Source organism: Carassius carassius, chromosome 5 (assembly GCF_963082965.1).
Source record: "Carassius carassius chromosome 5, fCarCar2.1, whole genome shotgun sequence".
Classification (NCBI taxonomy): Eukaryota; Metazoa; Chordata; class Actinopteri; order Cypriniformes; family Cyprinidae; genus Carassius; species Carassius carassius.
Window position 1 is genome coordinate 18,601,036 of NC_081759.1, and position 25,387 is coordinate 18,626,422.

Genomic DNA, 25,387 nt, shown 5'->3' on the forward strand with positions numbered 1-25,387 from the left:
TGTGAGAGAAAGATAATGTGGCTCCTGTGTGAAAGTGTTTTCGTTTGCAACAGGAAGTTTGGACTCATGTTCATTTGCTATATTTTTATTTCAAAATCTGCACTTCACTTGTATCATGTATAGATATATAAAGTAGATGTATTTTACCATCACAGGAATAAGACATATGTATATTTATATGTTTATATGTTCATTTATAACATATATATGTTATGCTATGTTATGTTCTCTGTAAAAGACATCAAGAATAAAATAAAATAAAAATTACAAAAAAATGTTTTACCATGTTGCTAATTGCAATATGTGTAAAAAGGCCATAAGAAGGTTTTCCATTATATACAATGTGTCTAAACACTGTATCTAATTTACATATTAATCGGAATAAAGAAGTGTAATAATGGAAGCCATAATTGGCAAGATTTTCATTATAACATCTTATATTTCATAGGGATATTTAAATATAATTTATTTCCCTAGTCATTTGTTGTGTTTAGAAAAATATGTAATAAACATGCTTTAATTCCTGGTATCCTCTACAGTGGACATGTATGAAAATGATGTCCTGCTTTATAACAAAAACTCATAATTGGAATTTTTTTTTAATTTTTTTATTTAATTTTTTTTTACAAAAAACACATACATGATTTGTGAATAATAAATAACTATTGTGTGAAACCTCAGTTCAGATGTTGTGAACTGTACATATCATTTGTTAACATTAGATTATATATGTGGACCATCCATCTTTCTAGATATTTTTATCTGCATCTGACATTGAAAAAGTATTGATAACTAGACTGCACATTTTCTGATATCTGTGTACTTTACCTCATGATATCGCCAGAGGTGGAAAGAGTACAAAAATATTCTACTCAAGTAAAAGTACCATTACATTAATGAAATTTTACTTAAGTACAAGTAAAAGTACCAGTCTAAAAAATCCACTCAAGTAAAAGTAAAAAGTAGCTCATTTAAAATTTACTCAGAGTAAAAATTACTTAGTTACATTTTAACCAGTGGGAGGGAGTCAAAAATGGGACAGGCCATGGGTGTCAAACTCAGTTCCTGGAGGGCCACAGTCCTGCACAGTTTAGATTTAACCCTAATTAAACACACCTGATCCAGCTAATCTAATCATTTAGGTTTATTTGAAAACTACATGATAAGTGTGCTGGAGCAGGGTTAGGGCTATGGCCCTCCAGGAACTGAGTTTGACACCCCTGGGATAGGTCTATTAATCTCAAACTAGTAGTTTTTAATTAAAGGAATCAGTTATTTAGAATAATAAAACATTTGGGCTGTTATCTGGCAAATCAGTATCAACAAACTCATCTTTTCAATACAGAGGAAATGCAAAAGCTTCATCGGACGTGGCATTTAGATGTATTACACTGTTTAGTGCAGGACAAGAATGCATTTAACCTGCAGTTACAAATGCATGAATAATGTTTTGATATGCCAGACATAAAATGTTGAATACTCATTTGAAATTATAAAAACTTAATTATAAAAAAAAAAAAAATCAAAAGATACTTTAAATGTGAAATTAAAATGGCCAGTATGTGTCAGCAAGTCACTGTTAATAAGTGAGTCATTGCGATTGAACCAAATCATTTAAACGGTTGATTCATTCAGAAACGAAACACTGTCATGTTGCTCAGAGATGCAAAATTTTGCTTTGGTGGCTGTGTTTGGAATAAATTTTTGTTGTAGAAATAGAGCAAAAACAATGGCAATATGGTGTCTAAAACGCAAGTCTCTTAGTTTACTGTCCTGTTGTAAAAAAAAAAAAAATAAAAAATAAAAAAAAAAAAAAATATATATATATATATATATATATATATATATATATATATATATATATATATATATATATATATATATATATATATCAGTGGCGGCTGCTGGTCTTTCAAAGAGGGGAAGCTAATTTTCGGCCTACATTATAACCCTCTGATGGTCTTCATTTGTAGTGACACTCGGGGTCTTTTTGACCCCAGACAATAACATTTCATTTTGTAATAGTAAAATATTTAAATTTTTTACAAATATAATTTTACTCTGTTCATTTATGTTTTTACTAAACTTTGTACAGTTTTTGGAGGATTTAAATCTTTTACATTTCTATAAATAAATAAATATTTATTTAAATAGGCTTTTTTTTTTACAAAAAAAGAAAAAAGCATTTCAGGTAAAATTCACTTCATAAAAGACCCAGATTTTTAACTTTCATACATGGGGATACCATGGATAATTTTATAAGGTTTAATGTAAGATTTTTGCCCATTTTTGGGGAAATTCAGTTTAAAAATTGTAATAAATCACTAGATGGCTATAGTGTGTGTGTGTGTGTGTGTGTGTGTGCGCGCGCACATTTTCAATCTGTCTTAGTTACCAATTTAATTTTGTGGTGGTTCTGCATTTTACAAAAATCAAGAAATATTGCCGCAGTTTGTCTTTCGAATACACTTGAGAAATCCGCGATCATGGGACTGAGCTTGAAACAGCTTCACCGACTTCTTATGGTGCAGACCGCTGTCAGTCAAAAGGAGATCGACAGATCCTCCAATCATCACGCGGAAGCCCAGTCTTCATTCACCTCCAGAGACGCTGAGCGTCCGTGGGCGGGACATAATCGCAGCATTTATCCAATGACCGTCTAGCTTCGGAGCACTGAAAAAAACTGTTCAAAGCAGCCCCATCGAAGTCAATGGACGCTCGGCTTCAACAGGGAAATGCACTGTGACGCTACGGGAATGTATGAGAAGAAAATCGAGTCAGCCGACATGTAGCTGATTAACACAATACATAATACACAATAGTACATATTTGACCGTTGGGTTTTTTTTTTTTACATTAGAGGGGAAGCTGAGCTTCCCTTGCAGTCTTAAAGAAATCCCCACTGATCTATATATATATATATATATATATATATATATATATATATATATATATGTGTGTGTGTGTGTGTGTGTGTGTGTGATTATGATTTTTAGAGGAAAAGACAGCATTCTTTGTGTGATTTGCTTCTAAATCATTTTGATTGATTTCATTCTAAATGCATTTCAACAGACTGAATCACACAGTGAAAGAACACTCTAAATGCGCGCGTACATCATTAAAACAACAATTATGATATTATCGCAGACAATATATATCGCACACTCCGCACCAGTCTTTTTGGCTAATTTGTGCAAAACCTCTTGCTAAAATGTCAAAGCATCATTTTAACCACCTATGCAATGACGCAATTATTTAGCTCACCTCTATATGCTTACGTGGGGTTGATGTCTTGTCGAGATTTTATAAACTGCTAGTTTGGTCTCCCTAGGCAAGCACAGCATACACAGCATAATAGAGCATACATATGGCCAGGGGTTCACTTCATTTCCTTCGAGTTCAACTTTAGAATATGACGGGGTTTCGTTTTCAGCGGTGTCTGCACCACTAACGCCTGTTTTGTCCGTCTGCATCTTTCTTGTGATTTTAGCGCCAGTTTGCCCTCCTGCCCATTATTTACTGACATAGCTTCCAGGGAGCGATTTTTTTTTTACTCAGTAATTAATGTGTTTTAAAATGTAGCGAAGTACAATACTTCAAACAAAATATACTTAAGTAAAAGTAAAATTACAGATTAAAAAAAATACTTAAAAAAGTAGAAGTACACAAAAAAGCTACTCAATTACAGTAACGCGAGTAAATGTAATTCGTTACTTTCCACCTCTGGATATCGCTAGCAGCCGTGTCTAAAATCTCTCCTCAGTGTAATCATTCAACACCCTGGTCCCTGACTAAAGTGTGTTTATATGAGATAGAGAGAGAGAGAGAGAGAGAGAGATCAACACGCAGGATATAACCATGATATATGTGCTCTGTACACCTCAGGATGCTTCTCTCTCCTCAGCGCTGCTGTAATGATGTTAGCGCCATGTGCCCATGGAAAAGCTCATTATGTGAATGTATGACTTGTGTTTTCAGGCTTGATATTGATTGTGTTTTTATGAGCTTTCACATGCTAATGCCTGTGATCACAGATAATGCTCACTCTCTGTCTGTATCACTCCCTACCTAGGCTCCCTACATTTAAGGCACGCTCCTAATGTGAAGGCATTTGCAAAAGGTTAGCAACAGTATTATGCTGCCTTTGAGGATTACCCATTATGACCAAATTTTAAGGCAGCTTTGGGGTAAGGCAATCCCGAGATGCTTTGCTAAAGGCTAGTGAAAAAAAATCATTTTATATGTTATTCCACTATCAGTATAAATTACTGTTACTTCCAATAGTTTTGTGTGCTGTGTGTTAATGTGTGGGGTGCAAATTTTAAATGAATAATTTACTCTAGCAACTCCAGTGATTTAACCTTTGTCAGCATGATCACATCTTTACAGGGAGCTCTCTAGGTTTCGGAACAGAGCCTTTATTTCTCTGTCTGTCGGTCCCTGTGTGGCAGACAGTTCCTGTGCCTGTTCTTTGGTGTGAGACTGAATTATTAACTTCCGAAAAATCTCTGAACTCTGCTTCCTGCCTCCATCTGTCTGGAAGTAGGTCACAGCACACACACCTGTCACATCAGTGTCCACACTTATACACACTCGAGTCACCCCACAGTCGAGGTACACTGCTTACACTCATGTCAGAACCAGCACACATCCCCTGAGAACATCTGATAGATGCCCGACATGACATGACATGAACCCCTGCTGTGTACGATGATCCGTACTGTAGAGTTCATCTGATCCGAGATCCCTTGTATTTGTACTGTAGCAGTAACCATACAGAAACTCATCTGCTCTGTCTCTCCATTCATACCTCCATTCCTCTGGCAGGATGTTTACCTCTGCCTGTCTCTATGCTATTCAGAAAGGGGAAACTGCTTGATCTCAAGGGTTATTGGATTTCCTCTGAGAGAAAGAGAATGTGAGAGAGTTTTCTCCTTTCATTACTCTAGCCATACAGTATGTATCAAAGAGCTGCAGTTGGACACACTCACTGCGTGAGAGTCCGTTGTGGGCTATTAGGCTATATTAAAAAAAAATATTAAAAACTGTGAATTTAAAAAAGCTGAAATAAAATTGAATATCAATACTAAATGAAACACTTAAACTTGAAAATCTTGCCTGACTGAAAGCTGAAGTACTAATGACTAAAAGGATAACTGTAATAAAATACAAATCTAAAAATTTAATTTAAAAAACAAAACTAATGACATTTTTAAAAGCTCAGCAAAATAATTAAACAAAATAAAATTAACATGTAAACTGAAATGTAAAAATAAAACCTAAGTTGATCTAAAGCTATTTTTATATGCTGTTGTGCACGGATTCTGTCACGTGTGCATACTGTGAACACATTCATAATAGTGTCATGAATATGCTGTGTACTGTATGTACAATAATATACTCTAGTAACTAATGAACAATGAATAATGCATCTATTGCACTATTTATTAATCTCTGTTAATGTTGGTTAATAATAATCAGTCATTCATTGTATACTTAGTTCACAGTGCATTAATGTTAGCAAACACAATTAATTAACGATTAATAAATGCTGTAGAAGTATTGTTCATTTCTTAGTTCATGTAAACTAATGTAGTCAACTAATGTTAACTAATGAACCTTATTATAAAGTGTTACCATTACATCATACTAAAATAACTTATGATAAAATATGCTTTTTTAATTATTTTATATTTTTTAAGTTTTATTATTTGTTTAGATTTTGCGCTGAAATATGACCCAGGCATTTCTTCATGAGATTCACCCAGAATCCCCCTGTCGAATATTAGGAATCTTAATCATCGCTGTTGAATATTTGACGATATACAAAATCATCCACGTGAAGCTCAAATGAGATCAAACTGGGACAATCTGCCGAGTTCAGCGAAAACACACTGACGCACAGATGCTACAGTGACATTTCACAGACTGCTTTTGTGTCAAGACTTTGGATGAGAAGAGTGTGTATTTTGTGTTGTCGTTGTTATTAAGGTCATTGTTAGTGTAGATTTAATTAGTGCATATCTAATGATGCATGCATCAGAGCTGTTATTAAATTTCAGTTTTCCTCTTGCAGTACATCAGAGTGTGACTGTTCTAAATATTGGTTCAGTTAAAGTGGTTATAGTAAGTGCAAACACAGTCACCCGGCAACCCGGCATCATCTACGAATCTGTCAAGGTGCTCTAATACTTTTCCTGCCCCTCAGGTGCTGCGCACACACACGTGTGCAGAAAGAAGTATGTATGATAACTGCGGCACTGCTTTTGTTCTTTAAACCATCATTAGGGTGGGTTTGATGTGGGACGGGCTCTGCACTCCGCACATGAATGCAGGGTCTGCTAATGCACTCAAAGCCCCCCTCGATCCCTCAGGACACACCCACACCCACCCAACCCTCAGCTCTTCATATGAAAGGCTGGAGCCCCGATCCTGTTTTCTGTCCTCGATTCCTCCTCCCTCTCCATCCTTTCTGCATCTTTGTGATTCACAGACACAGTGTTTCAGCGTCTGTGCTGCAGCAGATCCATGGCTTTTCTGTTACATCTACATTCTGCCATGGGGCAGTGATGGTAATATCGTGGTATTTTGATGTACACCACAGTAATGAATAACCACCACATTCATTTATGGTATTTACTTGGTATTCTCAGCAACTTTAAAAAATACTGTGGCATTACGTCCTTTGTAGTGTCCAAAAATATCCCAAATGGTAATACTGTGGTATTTTCTTTGAGGTTGTTGGCTTATACAGCATCCAGTACGTCCACACACACACACACACACACACACACACACCTCTCACCCCTTTACCAGCCCCCTCCAACCCTCCCATCATCACCATTACAAACATCTGTGAAGTTCTGCTCATCATGTTTTCATCTCTCTATGTTCATTTGTATTCCTATGGCATAAGGGTAGCACCCATCCCAAATCATCACACAAATATTAAAGCAGAAGCTGCTTAATTAAAAGCATTTTTAATTGGGTATTAAAACGTGAAAAAACACTTAGGTTTTAGGTTAAGGTTAAGGATTATTTTAAAATATGTTTAAAATATTACGATGTTAAATTGTTTAAAAATTATGAAGACACACACATAAATATGTATGTTGTGACATAAAATTCAGATTTATCATCACAGGAATAAATTGCATTTTAAAATATATTAAAAGAGAAAACCGGGATTTAAATGATAATAATATTTCACAATATTATAACGTTTACTGTATTTTTGATCAAATAAATGCAACTTTTTAAATTAAATACCCTTTTAAAACACTGTTTAAATGTCACCAAATCCATTAACTGGTGATGTCTTGTAGTTGCTACTGTATCTGTAGTTTCCACATTGATTTGGTCTATGGTAAACTATGATGTGTCTGCCTAAACCCAGACATATCCTATAATGTGTAATGCCCTGAGGCCATCTACATTTTAAAACATGCCCAGATGACGTCTTCACACAGTAAAGTCCATATAATTTCCTCGCCCCACTTTCCCCAGAACTGGAACTCATTGTAAACAGACATTATTATATTCTGAAGTTGAGTTCTGTGATTATGAAGTCAGTATAAGCAGTATGTTTGGGATTACTGTGAAGTAGTGTCTGAAAATGGACCTGTGTGGTTTAAACTTAAGCGTATGGTTACCGGGCCACCCTTTTTGTGTTTGTGTGTGTGTGTGGCTCTGGTCGAAAAGCCGCATTCAGATGTAGTCATTATGTCCATGAATAACTAGTGAGGCAAGGTTGTGGACTGAGGTTATGATTGTGCCTTTCGTGTAAGTTCATCCGTTGTCACTCATTTTAATAGTAGTTTAGGTCACCAAACACCCTTGTGAGCTTTGCTTCATCCACTGTTAAACTTCCACCTGAAGATATCTCAAGGCCCTCAGGGACAAGCCCTCATCAATCCATCCATTCATAAATTCTCCAAACCATTTGTCCTACATAGGGCTGTGGGAAGCCTATCACTTTTAACGAATGTAACGGAAAACTACATAGAGCAAGACGTGGCCTCAAACATGAGAAGGAATGAAAAACGGCTGTGAGATGAAAATCGTTCACCTCCCTCATGCATTGTTGTCATAAGCCACTCTGTGGCAGAGAAGAAAGAGAAAAACAAGAGAATAGAGTGCCTGCCCTCATCTAAACACCCTCTTTCAGCCTTTAGCTTGACCTGTTTAATGAGCATCACTGTCACTCAGTTCTGAAGAGATGAAAGGGAGAGCCCTTATAAAGCACTTACCATCCCCTTTATATGCTAAAGTCGACTCAATTCCTTTATTTATTTATTTTTTGCTCTACTTTCCTAGAGAAGACCTATTTTAGTTTTGTAGGGTGCACCAGAAGCAGTCCTGACTCACTGCCATAGGCAAGATAAGACAATAAGGAAAATAGTTTGTAGTTCTATGTGTACGTGTAATGCATTTTTGTTTAGTGAGCAAGGACATGTGGGCTACAGTATATGTATATGTATGTATGTGCAGCTAACCAATCACAGCACATTTTTTATTTCGGAAGGAGGGGTTACATTAAAACAGGAACTAAACAGTGCGTTAGAGACAGACTGGGAAGAGAGATGCCACAATAATGTAAAATATGTGCAAAATAATGTGCTTCTGAAATAAACATATATGAAAACCTATTCTAGTACCAAATCAAGACTTTCTAAAATGGCATATAGGACCCTTTTAAGATAAAAAAATAATGATGTTTTTGTAAAATAAGTTTTTTTTTTTTTTCCAAAATCTGCTTTACTCTAAAGGTGCATGATGCTTCTTGAGAAAAGTTGTACTATAGTAAAAACAGGTTTCACTGTTCAATCCCATAAAACGTTTAAGGCATGTTTAAGCCTTGCTGCCTCATTCTAAAGCGCCTCTCTGATTTTTCCCAAACATTCTTTCCTCAAAACGATGACGCATAGCCCGAATGAGTCTGCTGCATTTCATCTCCATTTTAAAAATAACCAGTCGCAGTGTTCTTACATGTCCTCTTACCACTACCCTCTGGAGGCAGAGAGAAAGAGAGGTAGAGCGCTCAAGCTGCTGAGAACACCCAACGCATCTTAATCAGTAATTATATCACTGATGCCGCAGCCGTTTTAATCCCTCTGTCTCCTTTTGGCCCATTAAGTCTTCTTTGAAGCAGCCCTGGGGCCAAAGCCGTGCCCTCAGATTGGAGGTTATTTAGTATGCTGCACACTGGTCTTTATCTAAAAAAGGAATACATAAAAATTCAAATGAATTTTCCAAGAGTTACTTTATTAACAGAGCCTTGGCCTAACAGTGAACACTTTGAGCTCTGGTGCTTATTTGGGAAATTCAGGTTTGAATCTGGCATGTGTCTTTTTGGTAGAAATGGTTAAGATTCTCACTATCCAGGGATGTGCCGCTGTGTGTCAGACATTCACTTCTCACTGCCTTTAATTCACTCTTTATCAGTCTTGTGTCAGACTGAGATAGAACTATAATCTGAAGATTTTAGCATTAGCACATTTCTGTATGCACACGTCAGTAATGTTATCATATATTAAGGTCAAAGCTCATCATTGTTCCATATGTTTTAGTACATGTAAACCCCCACCACAGCACACACGCACACACACACACACACACACACACACACACACACTCTACAGAGAGCAAGGATTCTGTTAATGGTAGCCAGTTTTATATGATTTCTAGTTGGTCAAAGCTGATCTTTAGCTGTTGCAAGATAGTCTAGATGAGGGGTTTAAACTTTTTTAAATTAGGGAACACCAAATTTAATGGTGACCCCCTTTTTAAAATGTAAACATAAACATACCCTAGTAAGAAAAAGTACTATATTTAAAATAAATTTTTTCATACTAAGTATATTTACTGATATACAAATTTTTATGAAATTTTATTTGGAGTACTACTTGTACACAATGCACATTTCCTAATATTAAGCCTAAAACATGTTTTAATGTCACTATTGATGAGGACTGTATGATTTTTGAATAATATTGGTCTTTAAAAGCAAGATATTTAAAGTGTAGCTGAAGTATACTTGCAATAGTTTTACAAGATATACTTGTTTATCTTGAGTTGGACTTCGGCACTACATTAAGTACAAAATTAGTTGTTCTAATTTAACAGACTTTAAGTATACCTGTTTTAGTATACTAAAAGTACAATTCCAGGCTATTTGTATGAAGTACACAAATATGCAAATGTATTAATAGTATACTTAGCATGAAAAATTTTAATAGATTTATTTTTCACTATGGTACATTGTATGTAAAGATATTTTATTTTATTTTACATACAAAATATTATCTGAAGTAAGGGATTTTCAGTTCAGATTTCTTTGCATATAATTTTTTACCAATAAGGTCCTTTTAGTTAATGTAAAATTAACTTTTAGCTCATGTCCATTAAATAATATTAATGGATATAATGTATTATCAGACAGATTGTGAGTTGGTAAGGCTGAGTTTGAATTGAATCAATGTTGATAATTGAATTGATAGACAGTCTTAAAGGAACACACCACTATTTTTCACTGGTGGTAGCACTTTTAGCTGCAGCGTAGCATAGATCATTCAGTCTGATTAGACCATTAGCATCTCGCTCAAAAATGACCAAAGAGTTTTGATATTATTAAAATGATATTAAAATGAAAAGTTGTGATTTTCTAGGCTGATACAGCTAGGAACTATACTCTCATTCCGGCGTAATAATCAAGGAACTTTGTTGTTGCAACCTAAAATGTGGACGGACATTATGCAAATGTGTTACTTTGTGACATAGAGCCGTAACAGAATAAGATTCAAATTCCTGACAACTCATTTGGGCGATTGTGAGCCGACTCTTTTTTTGTTTGTTTTTTTGACAAAGATAAAAATTTATCTGTTGGCTTCACAACTTTGCAGATAGTTTATGTTCACATACAGCTACATGACACAAGGCATAATGGGGCACTGTAACTCTGTTTTCAAAAATAGTGGCGTGTTCCTTTAACAAAGCTAGTTAGAGCTTTTAGACTTGAACCAGCAACAAATCAACAACAGCTTGACTATGTAAAACTTTTTCCTGCAGGTTATTGGAAAGACTGGCCACTGTGACTTCAGTCTTAACCATTCTATTGTGATAATTCCAAGCCACTTTCTGCATTGATTTTTAATCTATGGAATTCTGTCTAATACATTTAAAATGTTTTACGCAGAGCTGAGTTAATTTTAAATCTAATCAAATTAGACAAAATAGTGAATAAACTAACACGCAGGAAGCAGGTGATACATGGAAGTTTTTGTGTTTGAATGTGCTGCTGAGTTTTGTGGATGCTGAGTCCGTGGGAGCCTTGAAACACAGAGTGCTCAGATGAATCCTTTGTAACTGGATGTGCTTAGGTGCATGGTGCAGCACTAGTACCACATTATTTTTAAGTACACCCGATTGATCTTCACATACACCAGGCAAAGCTCCTGCAGCACCTGTGAGGTTTTCACAAAGAACTAATAATACAGTGATTTTTCCGGGTCTTATGCAATATAAATGAGATTTGGATGGAGGAAAGGTGGCAAGAGGACAAATGGAAAGAGAGAGAAGGAAGCAGAGTGAAATTACCTGGTAGGAACCATTGCGTGCTGCTCTAAAGACTAGCATGAGGACAGAAGATGTAGAACAGTCCCACTCCTGCTTACATAACCAACATATATACACCAACACCTGCCTCAGGCTCCTAGTCACACACACTGCAGAGATTATAGAAGCAGAGAATGTGCTCTGTAACTATAGTGTCAGATGATGAAATGTGTTTGTGTTCACTGACGCACAAACTTTAAGGGTATTTTTGTCTCTAACTTTGTGTCTATGATGTTTTTGAAGTGAAGTAGAGAGCATGGTGGTTCATGTCAGGTCTCACTGGGGTTTGTGGGCGAGTATGAGGAAAATGTCATATTTCCGAACAGTAAGATTTCTGTGTGATTAACACTAATTTTTTTTGGACAATTAAGTAAGTTTTCCATCAAATTATTAGTTTGTTTTTATTTAGATTTTACTCCTTTTTTAAGTTATTCTAATTAATCACAGTGGTGATTCTTATTACTGTAAATAAATGAATATGAACGTATAACATATAAATATGAATAAATAAATATGGATATAATATAGATGGGTAACAATTTAGTATAGGGACCAGTTCTCACTATTAACTAGTTCCTTACTGGCTTACCTGTTATTATCATATTAGCTGTTTATTAGTACTTATTCTGCATGACCATATTCTACATTCCTAATCCCACCCAATACTTAAATTTAATAATTACCTTACTATTAATAAGCAGCAAATTAGGAGTTTATTGAGACGAATGTTTATTGAGGCAAAAATGATCTTGTTTACTCAGTTACAAAAAAATATATATTTATTTAAATTTTCTAAGCCACTTTTTGTTGGTAAAAGTCATGTGCGAGTAGGCATCACCTATCATGAATATCATTGTGATTTACACCTGAGAAGACAAAGGCCTGCATAATGAGCTGCATAATGAGCCTTTCAGTCAGCTGTGTCACTGAGAGGAAGGAGTTACAAGAAAGAATGTGAGGAGAAAATAAATGTATATAATTTTATGTTTGTAGTTTATTTAGAATATATTTAATTATCCCACAACATAATTTAATATCCACTTGGGGGAGCAGTTAAACCGTGTATTAGGAACAATCAAAACTGACTTTCAAACTGAATTTTTTGCATCATTACTCCAGTCACACAATCCTTCAGAAATCTTTTTAACAATCTGATTTTCTACAAAAAAATATTTATTGTTATTATTATTATCATTATTATTATTACTATTAATGTTGAAAAGAGCTGAGAATATTTTTTTTCAGTTTTTTTAGGGGGGATAAATTTAAAGAACAGCATTGTTTGTTACATTTGTTACAGTTACATTTATTTGTTACATTTATATTATTTACATCAAGCTTTTGAATGGTATAGTATTGTATATTGTTATTGGAACTTCATAATGTTTCACTTGATTATATATTTAGTCAGAAATTATAGTTTGGAAAAAGTCTTTGGAAAAAGCCTAACTAGTAAAATGTTTACACGTTATGTGAAAACTAGTACAAGTATATAAATAAATAAAAAGAGACTTACTCATGTTTATGATCTCTGCTGAATAAAGTGCTTCATTCTTTTTTCCTGAGGAAATCCAAATCTCAAATCCTCAACCACATCACATCTTTTTGGGGTGAATTATGTCTTATTCCTCTCATTGCGAAGCAAACAGTAAAATAAAAAGAACTTGAAGAACAGTCTTGCTGTGTTGTTTTCTGTTGTATGGGCGTATTCAAGCCGTGCGCTTCAATGAAACATCAGAATCTGAATAGCGCGTTCAGCGCGGGGGCGTGGTCACATTAGATATAATGAAGGGAGACGTGAAAAACAGACATCGCGTTGTTTTCATATGGATTACTTTATCACAGAATATTTGTTTTCGGCAGCACTTTTTTAGTTTAAAAGTAGACATGTCAAGCTTTCTATAGATATCTCTCTCATGTCTCTTCGTTGAGTATTCACTGAGTTACAGTTCATTTTAATGACGCTTGTCTAAATAAAGATCAGCGCAGACAAAGGCTGCAGACAGCACACCTTGTTTGTTATCTTTATTTTATAAGTGCACAAAGTTTTGTTGTTATTATGTCTGTATACAAAAAAAAGTAGACCCTTTACAGATTCGATTGATGTATTGCTCTTATCTGTACGATCAATAATGAAAGTGTCATTTAAGTTCTTTTCGGGGTTATCAGGAGAAAATGATTCATAACGCGTATACGTGTTAATCAACTCGAAAGGGTTAATATTTCAGTAAATATTAGGATCCTTTGATGAAAGTTTAAAAGAACAGCATTTATGTTAAATATAAATATTTTTGCAATAAACTGTAGAATAATTTAGTTCATCCTTGATGAAAAGTATTAATTTTATATAAAAAATTATACACTCCAAAATTTTGTTGCATATTATATGTGCGTTTTTACACTACACTTGCTTTACATTAGGGTTCGATGGTTTAGCTGCGCTGATATTAAGCATTTTTATGTTTATCGTATTGGTCATTTTCAAAACCGATTTGCCAATAAAATACTTTAAAAGCATTTAAAGAAAGTTTTTGTTATTCTTAAGTTTGACATTAATTTTCATTTTTACACCAGACATATATATCAGTTCAAAATATCGGTTATCGGTCTGCTTGAACTGTAATAATCTTACTGGAATTGGCCCTGAAAAACACTTAACAGATAATGTGCATTACATATCACAGTTGGTTTGTTTATTTATTTATTAATTTATTGCATAATACTGATCTGATTTCGGGAATTAAAAAAAAAATTCATTGTGAATATTGTGTCACAATGGAAAAAATTCATTATTTTCTTTATGCTAAACATAATTTCTTTTGAATTTTGAATATTTTTTTTAATTTGGGGGTTAAACACGTTTTGTGAGATACTGAGGTAACTGCACACAAAGAATGCCTCCCCTTCCGTCTCGCATCTAGAGACTTAAAAACTGCTTGGTGATAGAATCAGCTCACCCACTCCCTCACTCCCTCCCGCTCTCCCTTTCTCCTCCCACTCTTTCTTCCTCTCGGTCTCTGTGATTTCTGGAGATCAGATGCTGAGAAGAGCGCAGGAGTGAGCAGCAGGAGAGAAATGCAGGCAGAGGAAAGAGTTACTTCAACATTTACTGAAGGATCTATAGTTCAGTTATTAAGCCTGAGAAAAGACGAAAGCATGGCAATGTTTACTTTCCTCCAGAAATGAGCTCTTTCTTTCACAGAGTTCATTTCTCGGCTGATTTTTAATCGTTTTTTAATCGCTCCATCCTTACAGAGCATTTAAGACACAAAAAGTGAAGAATTTTGTCTTGTAAACCTCCAAAAAAAAATAAAAAACATATATATACATATTCTAAAAACATATTTTTAAGCAGTCTGCTGTGAATAATTTGGAAAGAGTTTGGTTTTACATTTGGGAATCATTCTACTGGTCTTTTGGGGGTCAGTGCCCCTTGTGCACGGCTGCGAGAGGAACACAGTCAGGATGACAGAGATCGTGGTGACGGACTGTAATCTGAACTCAGTGTGTGAGCGCATGGAGCAGCACTGCTGCGTGGACGATCCTTCAGCCATCAAAAGACACACCAACACCGGCGCCAAACTGTGGGGTCGTGTGCGCAGTAAACTGCTCCGACAAAAGGTTACTCGCTCTTTCATTCTCTCTCCATCTGCTCTAATTCTCTCTGTCTGTTTTCTGCCTGTTTCCTGGTCTTAAACTGACTGAAAGTCTGATTGAACCATCACTTTATCATGCTCTGTTTATGGACATGAAATGCAGAATGTTGATCCTTTAAAATTCTTTTTTGTCTGATATTTTTTGGTGAAAGGTGTTTGCATCTTTGTAGCTGATCAGTTCTCTCTTGTACCTGCTTTCTTCACCTGTATATAGTTTGTTTTTTGGATGATGAGTACGTATTACAAAGTTACTGAACATGAAGACATTTAAATATTTTGGGGGTAATTAATAGTAATAAAATGATGTCTTTTCTCCTTCCTTTACTTTTATACACCCTCTGCAGTGATTTGTTCACTCTCGTTTGATGAATGTGTTGGTTGTTAGATGTTAGTTGGGCTGTCTTGTTTGTGTGTACTTGTTTATGCTACATTGTCCATATGTTAATTATTATGTTAAGGATAGTAAAACCTGAAATGTTTGACATTGTAGGGACCGGCCTGTGGTCTTCATGAGGGAGCAAAAATATAATAATATAAAAAATACTAAATGATGTTTATCTGAAAGTGTGACAATGCAAACAAGTTTTCTGTAAAGTGTTGGTTTATGGATGGCTTAGGGATAAAACATATTTTTTGGTCAGTATAAAACAATAGAAGTTTGTGGAAAGCCAACAATTATCAGAAACTATCGTATGTATGTGTGTGTGTGTGTGTGTGTGTGTGTGTGGGCTGGCTGCAGCTACAGGTTAATTATCACTTTAACCTGCTGTCCTTAGGGCCCCTGGCAAGTATCACCCACCCACTGATGGAGGTCAATTAATCACACCTTTACTCTAACACACAACTGAATAATCTTTTTCATTACTCTATGGTGAATAAAAAGATTTTATGAAATTGAAATCTTCTGTAACATAAATGTGTTCACTGTCCCTTTTGATTAGTTTAAGGCCCATTTGCAGAATAAAGTTTTGATTTCTTTTAAAAAATTCTTACTGACCTCAAACATTTGATCGGCAGTTCAAATCAAAATTTCACACAGTAAGAAAGGTTGTGGACCCCTGCTATAGAGAGAAGGATTGCTCGTCGGTGTAATTTCTAGTGTGACTAGTATAACATTGATGGAATGGCACTGGTGATGTTATTCATTTTAGCTCAGTGCTCAGTGTTGCTGAATGATTGTTCTGCTGTGATGAGATCAGTGCCTTCACACTCTGCATGTAACTGTGGGAGTAGGTGTGCAGCTGTGTGTGTGTTTGTGTGCCGATGTGAGTCGGCGAGATCTAGGTCTCTCCACGTGGGGTATTTGCCCTGCCAGCACTTTGAGCAGTAATTTATGTGCATAGTTTTTCTGCCTATAAGAACAAAGCATTTTAGCCTCTGCTGTGTTTCTGTGTGTCCTCTGCCCAGTCAGGTCTGTGCTCTTCCTGATCCACTGACACAGGTCTGACTATAGAGACAGGTTACAGACAAAGACCCCCCCTGTGACTCTATGATAATAGATTTTGTTATTAATACACAACAAAGCAAGACCCATGTCTTTCCATTTGCCAAGCACATGCTCTTTTGAAGTACTCTGGCTCTTGCCTCGTCTTTCTGACTTCTACTCCTTCCGTTGTTTCTGAAACATCATCTATATTAAATTGATCTGATAAAAATTCCTTCATAGAAGGAAAATTGCCTGTAAATCACACAAATGTACTGTGCAGACACAACCTGTATTTGTGTTTGTCTTCCCACAGGTATTGACAGATAAAGACTGTCTGTTTACTCATATATGCTCGTATTCAGACACAGGTGTAATAGATACACACATAATTGCCACATACCACCAATTACATTTATAAACAAACCTCATTTTTGCAGTCATTTGCACTTTAAAATGCTTTGAAACACTCTCTCACAGATGGCCAGTCTCATTGACTGAATATTGAATGAGTCTTTGTGGTCAAGAGAGTGTGTGTGTTTATCTGTACGAGTGTGTTCCTTTGATATGGTCATGAATGATCCCAGTGTTGCCTTATGACCTGCTTATAATGTCTGACCTCCACAGATGCACTTTTATTTGATAAACGTAATTCTTAACAGAACCCGCCCTTCAGGCCAGAAACATAGGCTGTGTCTAAAATTGCCCCATAAATCCTTTGTGAAAGGTATATAGTTCACTATTTGAGGAAACAGCCATTTGAAGTGGTGTCCAAATCCATAGTGCACATTATTAAGTGTATGCATTCAATCCCAGAATGCATTGCAACCGATGTATACTACTTATTTCTATTTCCTGGAAGATGCCAAGCATAGTCACTAGATTGACTGAGAATACATTTTTGTAGAATTGTACACAATTTTGATACTGTTTTGGATCACCACTTAAAGAAGAAGTTCACTTTAAGAATAAAAAATCCTGATAATTTACTCCCCCCAAGTCATCCAAGAAGTTCATGTCTTTCTTCACTTCACATTCTAGGATTTTTGTCCATATGGTGAACTTCAGTAGGAGCGAACAGGTTGAAGTTTCGCTGCAGTTTCAATGTAGCTTCAAAGGGCTCTACATGATACCAGCCGAGGAATTAGGGTGATCTAGTGAAATGATCAGTCATTTTCAAAAAAAAATACAAATGTATATACTTTTTAACCACAGATGCTCGTTTTGCACTAGCGGAAGAACCGACTCAGTGTTTACAAAGCGAACGTGAAAAGAAAGTGAAACACCCTTTAAAAAAAAAGGTTGACAATGATGTTGGATGATTTAGATTTAGTTGATTTAGTTGGAGAACAAAATGTGAATGAAGAACTAGCCAAACGTGTCTTTTCCAACGTGATTACGTAATGTGTGAATTCCCACATGTGCATCACAGAGCTAGTGCAAGTCAAGCATTTGTGGTTAAATCTATACACATTTTTTTATAATTTTTTTAAAGAAAATGACCTATCGTTTCGCCAGATAAGACCCTTATTCCTTGGCTGGGATTGTTTAGAGCAATTTGAAGATGCATTGAAACTGCAGTTCGGATGAGATGGGGGTGAATAAATTATCAGAGAATTTTCATTCTGGAAATGAACTTCTTTAATGTTAATTCCAATGTAAAATCTTAGTCCTGAACCAAAACCAGTTGAGAATCACTGCTTTTTATGCAAGATCAAATGCATTGGAATACATTGGAAATGTAATTCATTCGTACATACTGTACAGAATTAGATTTTCATTGAAATCTTATATATTCCACAGAAGAGAGAAAGTCATACAGTTCTGGAACAGCATGGGGGTAAATGATGGGTAAATGACACTCCTTTAATTTGAAGTTGAACTACCTTTATAACAAACCTCAATACTCAAAGAGCCTATGCTATTATTCTGTATTAAGTAAATTTTTGGCTGTAGTTGACCTGAAAAAGGAAAACTGATTGTAAGAAGACTGCTCACACTAATGCTCCCTATAGTGGCCCTTTTGGTGAAGCAGAAATTGTTCCTCTTTTCAAAGGAATGAAAGAACAGAAGGAGGGAGGGTCTGTGTGAAAGAGATGTATTATGCACAAGAGGAATATGTCCCCAGAGATGAACCCATCCTCGGCTGTAACTATCTTCTCTTTAGCCTATACTGCTCCAGGTTATAGCATGCTAATGACTGAACAACTGATGAACCCTGCTCCTCTTTAAAGGCCTTTAAATGCCAGCTTTATGCTAATGGATGCTTTTATCACATGCATAAATCTTCTGCTGCAAGTGTGAGGGCACCAGACCCCTGTGAGGGGCTACTGAACCCCCACACGGCCTTGCTTATTGGGCTAATGAAGTGGAGGAGGGTGATGGTGAGGTTCGTTACTGGACACAACAGCTGTTGTCCTGTTTGGATTTCTTCTTTATACAGTTAAGTGCTGTGGCAATACCATGGTACTTTGATATATAGCATGGCTCTGGATGTTTCCATTTTACTTTGTTTGTCCAGTGTCCAGTATACATGATTGTACTGTGTTAAATATACAGGTTATGCTTTTGTACTGTTTGTGTCTGATTCAGTAATTCTTTCACGCTTTGTTTCATGATAATTTTTCCAATTGGACCAAATGGGTCCATGAGGAATTGTATTATTCATGGTTCTCTTTTAGCAGATGTTTAGCTTGATTTATGACACTGTCCTCTGTTAGGGTAACTGGCTTGCATTTATTAGCAACAGAGTCATTAGCATCCAATGGTCTGTTAAAAATATATCTTATGCTTTTATAACTTTCAGGGTATTTACGATAGCTGGATATCTTGACTCATGGAGTTGTTGTTTTTATTTTCTGTAGTTACTTCTATTTAAAATTATTTTTTTAGCAGTCACGCAAGTAAAAACCCTTTGGTCATATTTTTGGACACTTGTTTGGACCATGTTTTATAATTATGCTATTGTTTTCTTTAAAGAAACCTCCCTTATAAAAAATGAATGTACTAAAGTAATACCTGGGACTTTGATATTAATGTAAATGGTACTTTGTGGTTCAAAGAAAGTTTAAAGAAATGCTTTTTACCTTAGTATATGTACTATACATGATTATGATTCAGTACTGTGGTATTTATCAAAGTTCTATGGTATTACCACCACTAGTACTTCCATCACAAGGACGGTCGCAACTCGTGTTTTTACATGCCTTATATGGAAGAGCTCTTAATATGTTTTACAAAAATATGTACGATGATAGTAAAAGATGTGAGCTGGGGATTGATGACCATGTTTATGAATCAGCAGATTATTGGCATTTCCTATGTGATTCAATTTACTGGAAGAGGCCCAGTCCAGCCCGGCAGGCCGAACCTGTGACATCAGCACAATGCATCAGAACACTACAGCAAACATCAGTTTGACCTCCACACCAACCTCTGAATACCACAGAAATTACGCCTTTTTCCCATGCACACCACACACTGAGCAAACACGCGTTTTCCTACAAAAGCCAAGATTTCTCCAGAGTGAGAGATGTAACTACTGGCCACATGCTACAGAGAGATGTGTGAAGGGTAACGCTGGGTGTCTGGCTGTAGCGTGCCATATAGTCATGAAAAATAAGTTGATCAGGAAAATTATGAAACAGGGCTTGATATTTTATTGATATCTTGTTGAACAAAGCTGTTTGCCATGTTTATTTTAGTGCTTTAGCCTGTATTGCTCCTTGTGGGTTCATACAGTATAAACAAAGTGGCATAAATAATAGAAGTTGTGTTTTGCTGTATTCGTGCTTGTTTGCTCACAACATGAGTCACATGAGTCTTCAGCCATGCGTTAAGCTTTATTATACAATACCAAGGCTCTTTATGTAAGGAGGATGAGCACAGAGCTACAGCAGTCACACAAAACTGCCTCCATTCATTCATACATCTGACAGCGCACTGCACGTTATACTGTATGAAAAATGAATTTTGTTATGACTTTTTCATGACATTTGGTTCCAATGTTGGTTCTTCATTGCCTGGATAATTCTGCTCTTGCTGACAGATACAAAAATACTTCTGCACTCTTACTGAATCTACACTGCTGGGACAAAGAAATTGTTATGAGCTTGAAGTCTCTCTTTTTTTCTGACCTTGTTGTATATTAATACACAACCATTTAAAAGTTTGAGGTTGGAAGAAATTTTTACATTTTTATAAAAAAGAATATTATTAAACTCACCAATGCTGCATTTATTTAATTATAGTACAGAAAAACAGCCAATATTAAGTATAATCACAGTTTAAATTAACTTTTCTATTTTAATATATTCTAGAAAGACAGCTTCTGTCTTTGTTTTGGTTGTGCAATCCCTGAGCGGTTCAGTGAGGACATTGAAGATACAGTACTATTGACTGCTGTCTTGAAGACGGTTGGCCAGTGCTGAGAGTGATGAGAATAAGTTTCTTCTCTGACCTTCACTTCATCTTAATATGATCATCCAGTTTGGCTTATTGGGGATCATTTGAGTATGCTGTTAAAATAATCTCACAGACGTTCGTTTTTAGCTCTTTTAACCCAAACTTTGAGATTTCCCAGAGGAAAATGTGAGGTGAAATCCCTCAGGACATTTACTAAGAGTTTGGAGAAAAGCACTTGGACAGATGAGGTTTCTACAAGGCGAGTCTTTGTCAGGGTAAGCCGTTTAGCTGTATTAAAGGATTTTCTAGACATATCATGGACCCGTTTGAGTCCATAAATTTTGAATGAAGTACTGTAAGAAGCACCAGAAGGTTAGAGAAGGGCTCAAGTAAGGGCATGTGTAGCATAGACATTTGGGATCTGTAAGGCTACGTTCAGACTGCAGAAATTATATTATAATTGTCACTAATGTTTGGAGTGATAAATACTGTTATTTTCATTGACGGCTACATGTGTTTTGACATGCGTAGAGGATATCATTGAGACCCCTGCATCAGACCCTCATGTCTGTGTCAAGGTCAATACATTCAATGCATCTCTTAAAATATCAGAAAATATCAACTTGATTTGGATTAACCACAGTAAACACCAGACCCACTTGCGTCCTCGCTGCTGATCTCAAAATATCCATTTATTAACCTCTTAATTTGATTGGTGTAAACATGTTGTATTGTTTTAGCCGTGGGATAATAACACGGCTGCAGCATTCCATAAATATCCAATAATAATCTCATTATAGCCCTAATATGTGTATAAACAACATCAGTAATGATGATTGCCCAATAATTGTATTGAGAGAATTGATTTTAGCTATACAAGCTAATGCAGTTTATGTGCTTGACGGACTTTGTCAGACGTTCTCATAAAAAGCTACTCAACCTACGCATGTTTTCCTGTAAATCTTAATTTTATGGCAGATTTGTCAGCAGGTGTGCTGTTTGTGTTCCCTCATGCATAAGCCAACTTCATGCTGATTGTCAGTGAAGTTTAATTAAATGCACAAGCACAGGAATTGCTTTGGACGGAGTCTTAGTGTGGAACAGCACAGCAGATCTAGTTGATTTCTAATGGTGATCATTAACTGGATTCAGATGTGGTCCAGACGCTGAGATTATTTATTATTGTGTCTCTTACCTTTGGGTTTGATTGACAGATTAGTTTAAGAGTGGGGAGAGCCCTTCCTAGATAGCCCTTCCCATCATCCATCTTGTCTGTGGCATGTAGCATGGGAAACTGGTGTGTATGTGAGAGAGAATGTAACTAAGTCTGCTCTCCTTAGAGAGTTGTGTGTTAATGGAAAAAGCACAGATTTTGTCGCAAGTGCTTTTCCTTATATGTTCACAGGACAGTAGCCCGAATGTACCTAAATATCATAGCATGCATGAGTTCTTATGAGTTATGGGTAATACTAAACACTCTAAATGGCCTGATCTCTGAATATAACCGTTTTGTCACTGTCACATCCAGCTCATGGATAGTAGTGATTCTCACTTTGATTCATGTTGTGTTTATAGTGCTGTGCTTCATTCAGGTTTGATTCATCTATGCTGGACTCTTGCTCTCATGCAGCAGTCTAATACAGTTAACTTCACGGTCTAGATATGTAATAACAAGGGAAGAAATCTACTGTGAGTTTCTCAGGGGTTTTTTATAGAAAGGACTGTCTGGGGATTTTTAGATAGAATAGCAAAATGATTTTTAGTAATCTTTATCAAAAAAAAAAAAGAGGGGAGGGTGGGGGAGAGGAAATAGAAGTAAGCTGCTGTTGTAGGTTTAAAATGTTCACATAAAGAGTTGGCATGTAGAAACGCATACTATATAGCAAATTGCAACATCAAAAATGTAAACTATATTATCATCACCCAGCTCTAATCTCCTAAATGCAACTATAAGGCATTAAGAAATACTGAACCTTTAGCATAATGATTTTGAAGCTGCTTTGAAACAAGGTATGTTGTAAAGAGAGCTATACCATTAAATACATTTGAAATTTAACATACAACGCAGGTGTTTACAGATACATAGCTCAAAATATTGCATCATAAACCTGAAACACCCTCATGCATACTGATACTGTACTGAAATACTCAAAACTGTGGCTGTTCTGAGCCTCAGGCCTTTTTCATTCTGGAGGCAATTTATTGGTATTCATTGTTGAAATATTTTTCTTAATTTAATAATAATCCAGCACTCTTGGTCTGCTGTGGTCTCTCAGCACTAACCTTTGACCTAAAACAATATTTTCTGAGGACATAGTGTTTGCATTGTACTGAGCAGCAATAATTGCATCATAATGTTCTGTGCTAACGATGAAGTAATTCTCACACTCATTTCTCTCTGTCTCTTCACAGCTGGACCCACAGACTGTGCAGTCCAAAAACTGGCATATGGACGTCATAGAAATGAATGGGGTACTAATTTATTTCTCATCAAACATATTGATACTTTTTGCATTATTGCCCTATACTCATATCTCATTTATGGTTATTTTTCAGATTAAAGTGGAGTTTTCCATGAAGTTTACCAGTCGGGACTTAAGCTTGAAGCGGACGCCATCTAAGAAACAGAGCGGCGTGTTTGGGGTCAAAATAAGTGTGGTAACAAAGTGAGTGAAATCTCAAGCTTAAAGTTGACATGTTTTCTGAATGCAAACTATTGAAACCTATTGTGAATGATTCATCCATGCATTTGTTTCTTCTTCTTTTTTTTTTGACCTTAAAGTATAGCCTATATTAAATTAAAAGGAACTGGATGTTACAATAAGGCCAAAAAAATCTATTATGTCAGTTTCACCATGACTTTAAACACTCAAAATATACTGCAAAAAAAATATGGCACTGTCAAAGCTGCACAGACTCTCACGTACTGTACATTTTGCCTGTTGTCGTTCCTCAGGCGCGAACGCTCCAAGGTGCCTTACATTGTGCGGCAGTGCATTGAGGAGGTGGAGAAGAGAGGGATTGATGAAGTGGGGATTTACAGGATCTCTGGAGTGGCCACGGACATCCAGGCCCTCAAAGCTGCGTTTGACGCCAGTAAGAGACTCTTACACTTCATACACTCATCCAACTACTATACACCGTGTGCATATTATATAATAGATAAATAAATATATAATAGTGATATATAATAAATAAAGAGAAAAAAAAATGAAAAAATTAGCCAAAAAAGAGGTTTAACTCGGACTGAATATCAAAGTGCATAATAATTATGCATGCTTTTAAATGCAAAAGTGCAAAATTAGTCTTTATTTTTATTTTGTGATACCTTGCGGTCAGATTGGCTGGGAAGCCAATTTGCGAGGTGGCAATTTGCACACAGTAGTGAGATTTTCCTCCATTCAGTTATACGTACTACATCTTATACAGTATTTTGCTTTGATTTCCCATCAGTGTCTGGTTATGTGTGGTCAGTGGAGGCCTGTGGCTTGAGTCTAAAAGCAGCAGCAGTGCTGTGGGAAAGGCCATGCAGAGGTCTGAGCCCTTCCAGCTGTCAGCTGACTCAAAAACCCACTCACACAGAGTCTGTAGGGACTCTCCAGAGCTGTACCTTCATGTGTTGCTAACTGTTATGTCATATGTCATGCCGGAAGCTTATTACTCAGCTTCCAAGAGTATTTGTTTCGATGGCTAATCATTTACTCTTTCGCTCTCTCTCTCTTTCTCAGATACCAAAGATATCCTGATGATGTTGAGTGATATGGACATTAATGCCATAGCAGGGACACTGAAATTGTATTTCAGGGAGCTGCCAGAACCTCTTCTCACAGACCGGCTGTACCCGGCCTTCATGGAGGGCATTGGTATGACCTTTCACCTTTCACACTTAAAACTGCATCACCGTTTGATTAGTAACAGAGTCATTTAGAATTAAGGTGATGGAGGTGTAATAACACTCCTCTTCGTCAAACTCTTTATCACAGCTCTCTCAGATCCTGCAGCAAAAGAAAACTGCATGATGCATCTGCTGCGGTCACTACCAGACCCAAATCTCATCACATTCCTCACCCTACTGGAACACCTGAAGAGGTAAACACACACACACATGTTGGGTTTCCATGTTTTATGGACATAATGATTTATAAAGATTGTACAGTAAAAATTATATTCTATCTCCTACCCCTAAACACAACCCTTACAGAAAACATTTTCAAAAAAACATCTTTTCTTATGATTTCTTTATTATTAGAGTGTTTTCTTAATGGGGATCAAACAATGTCCCTGCGAGATC

At 36.1% G+C, this 25,387-nt stretch overlaps 1 protein-coding gene across 4 annotated transcripts in view; it reads left to right on the forward strand.

Moving 5' to 3' along the window:
* The window catches only part of abr (ABR activator of RhoGEF and GTPase), a 208,009-nt gene that overhangs the window by 174,998 nt on the left and 7,624 nt on the right, over nucleotides 1-25,387 (forward strand). For all 4 annotated transcript variants that reach the window (XM_059549969.1, XM_059549970.1, XM_059549971.1 and 1 more), the window contains 5 exons: nucleotides 23,509-23,568; nucleotides 23,653-23,762; nucleotides 24,053-24,192; nucleotides 24,825-24,959; nucleotides 25,080-25,185. In XM_059549969.1, the coding sequence (XP_059405952.1) occupies nucleotides 23,509-23,568; nucleotides 23,653-23,762; nucleotides 24,053-24,192; nucleotides 24,825-24,959; nucleotides 25,080-25,185 (551 nt within the window). The remainder of the gene's footprint in view (nucleotides 1-23,508; nucleotides 23,569-23,652; nucleotides 23,763-24,052; nucleotides 24,193-24,824; nucleotides 24,960-25,079; nucleotides 25,186-25,387) is intronic.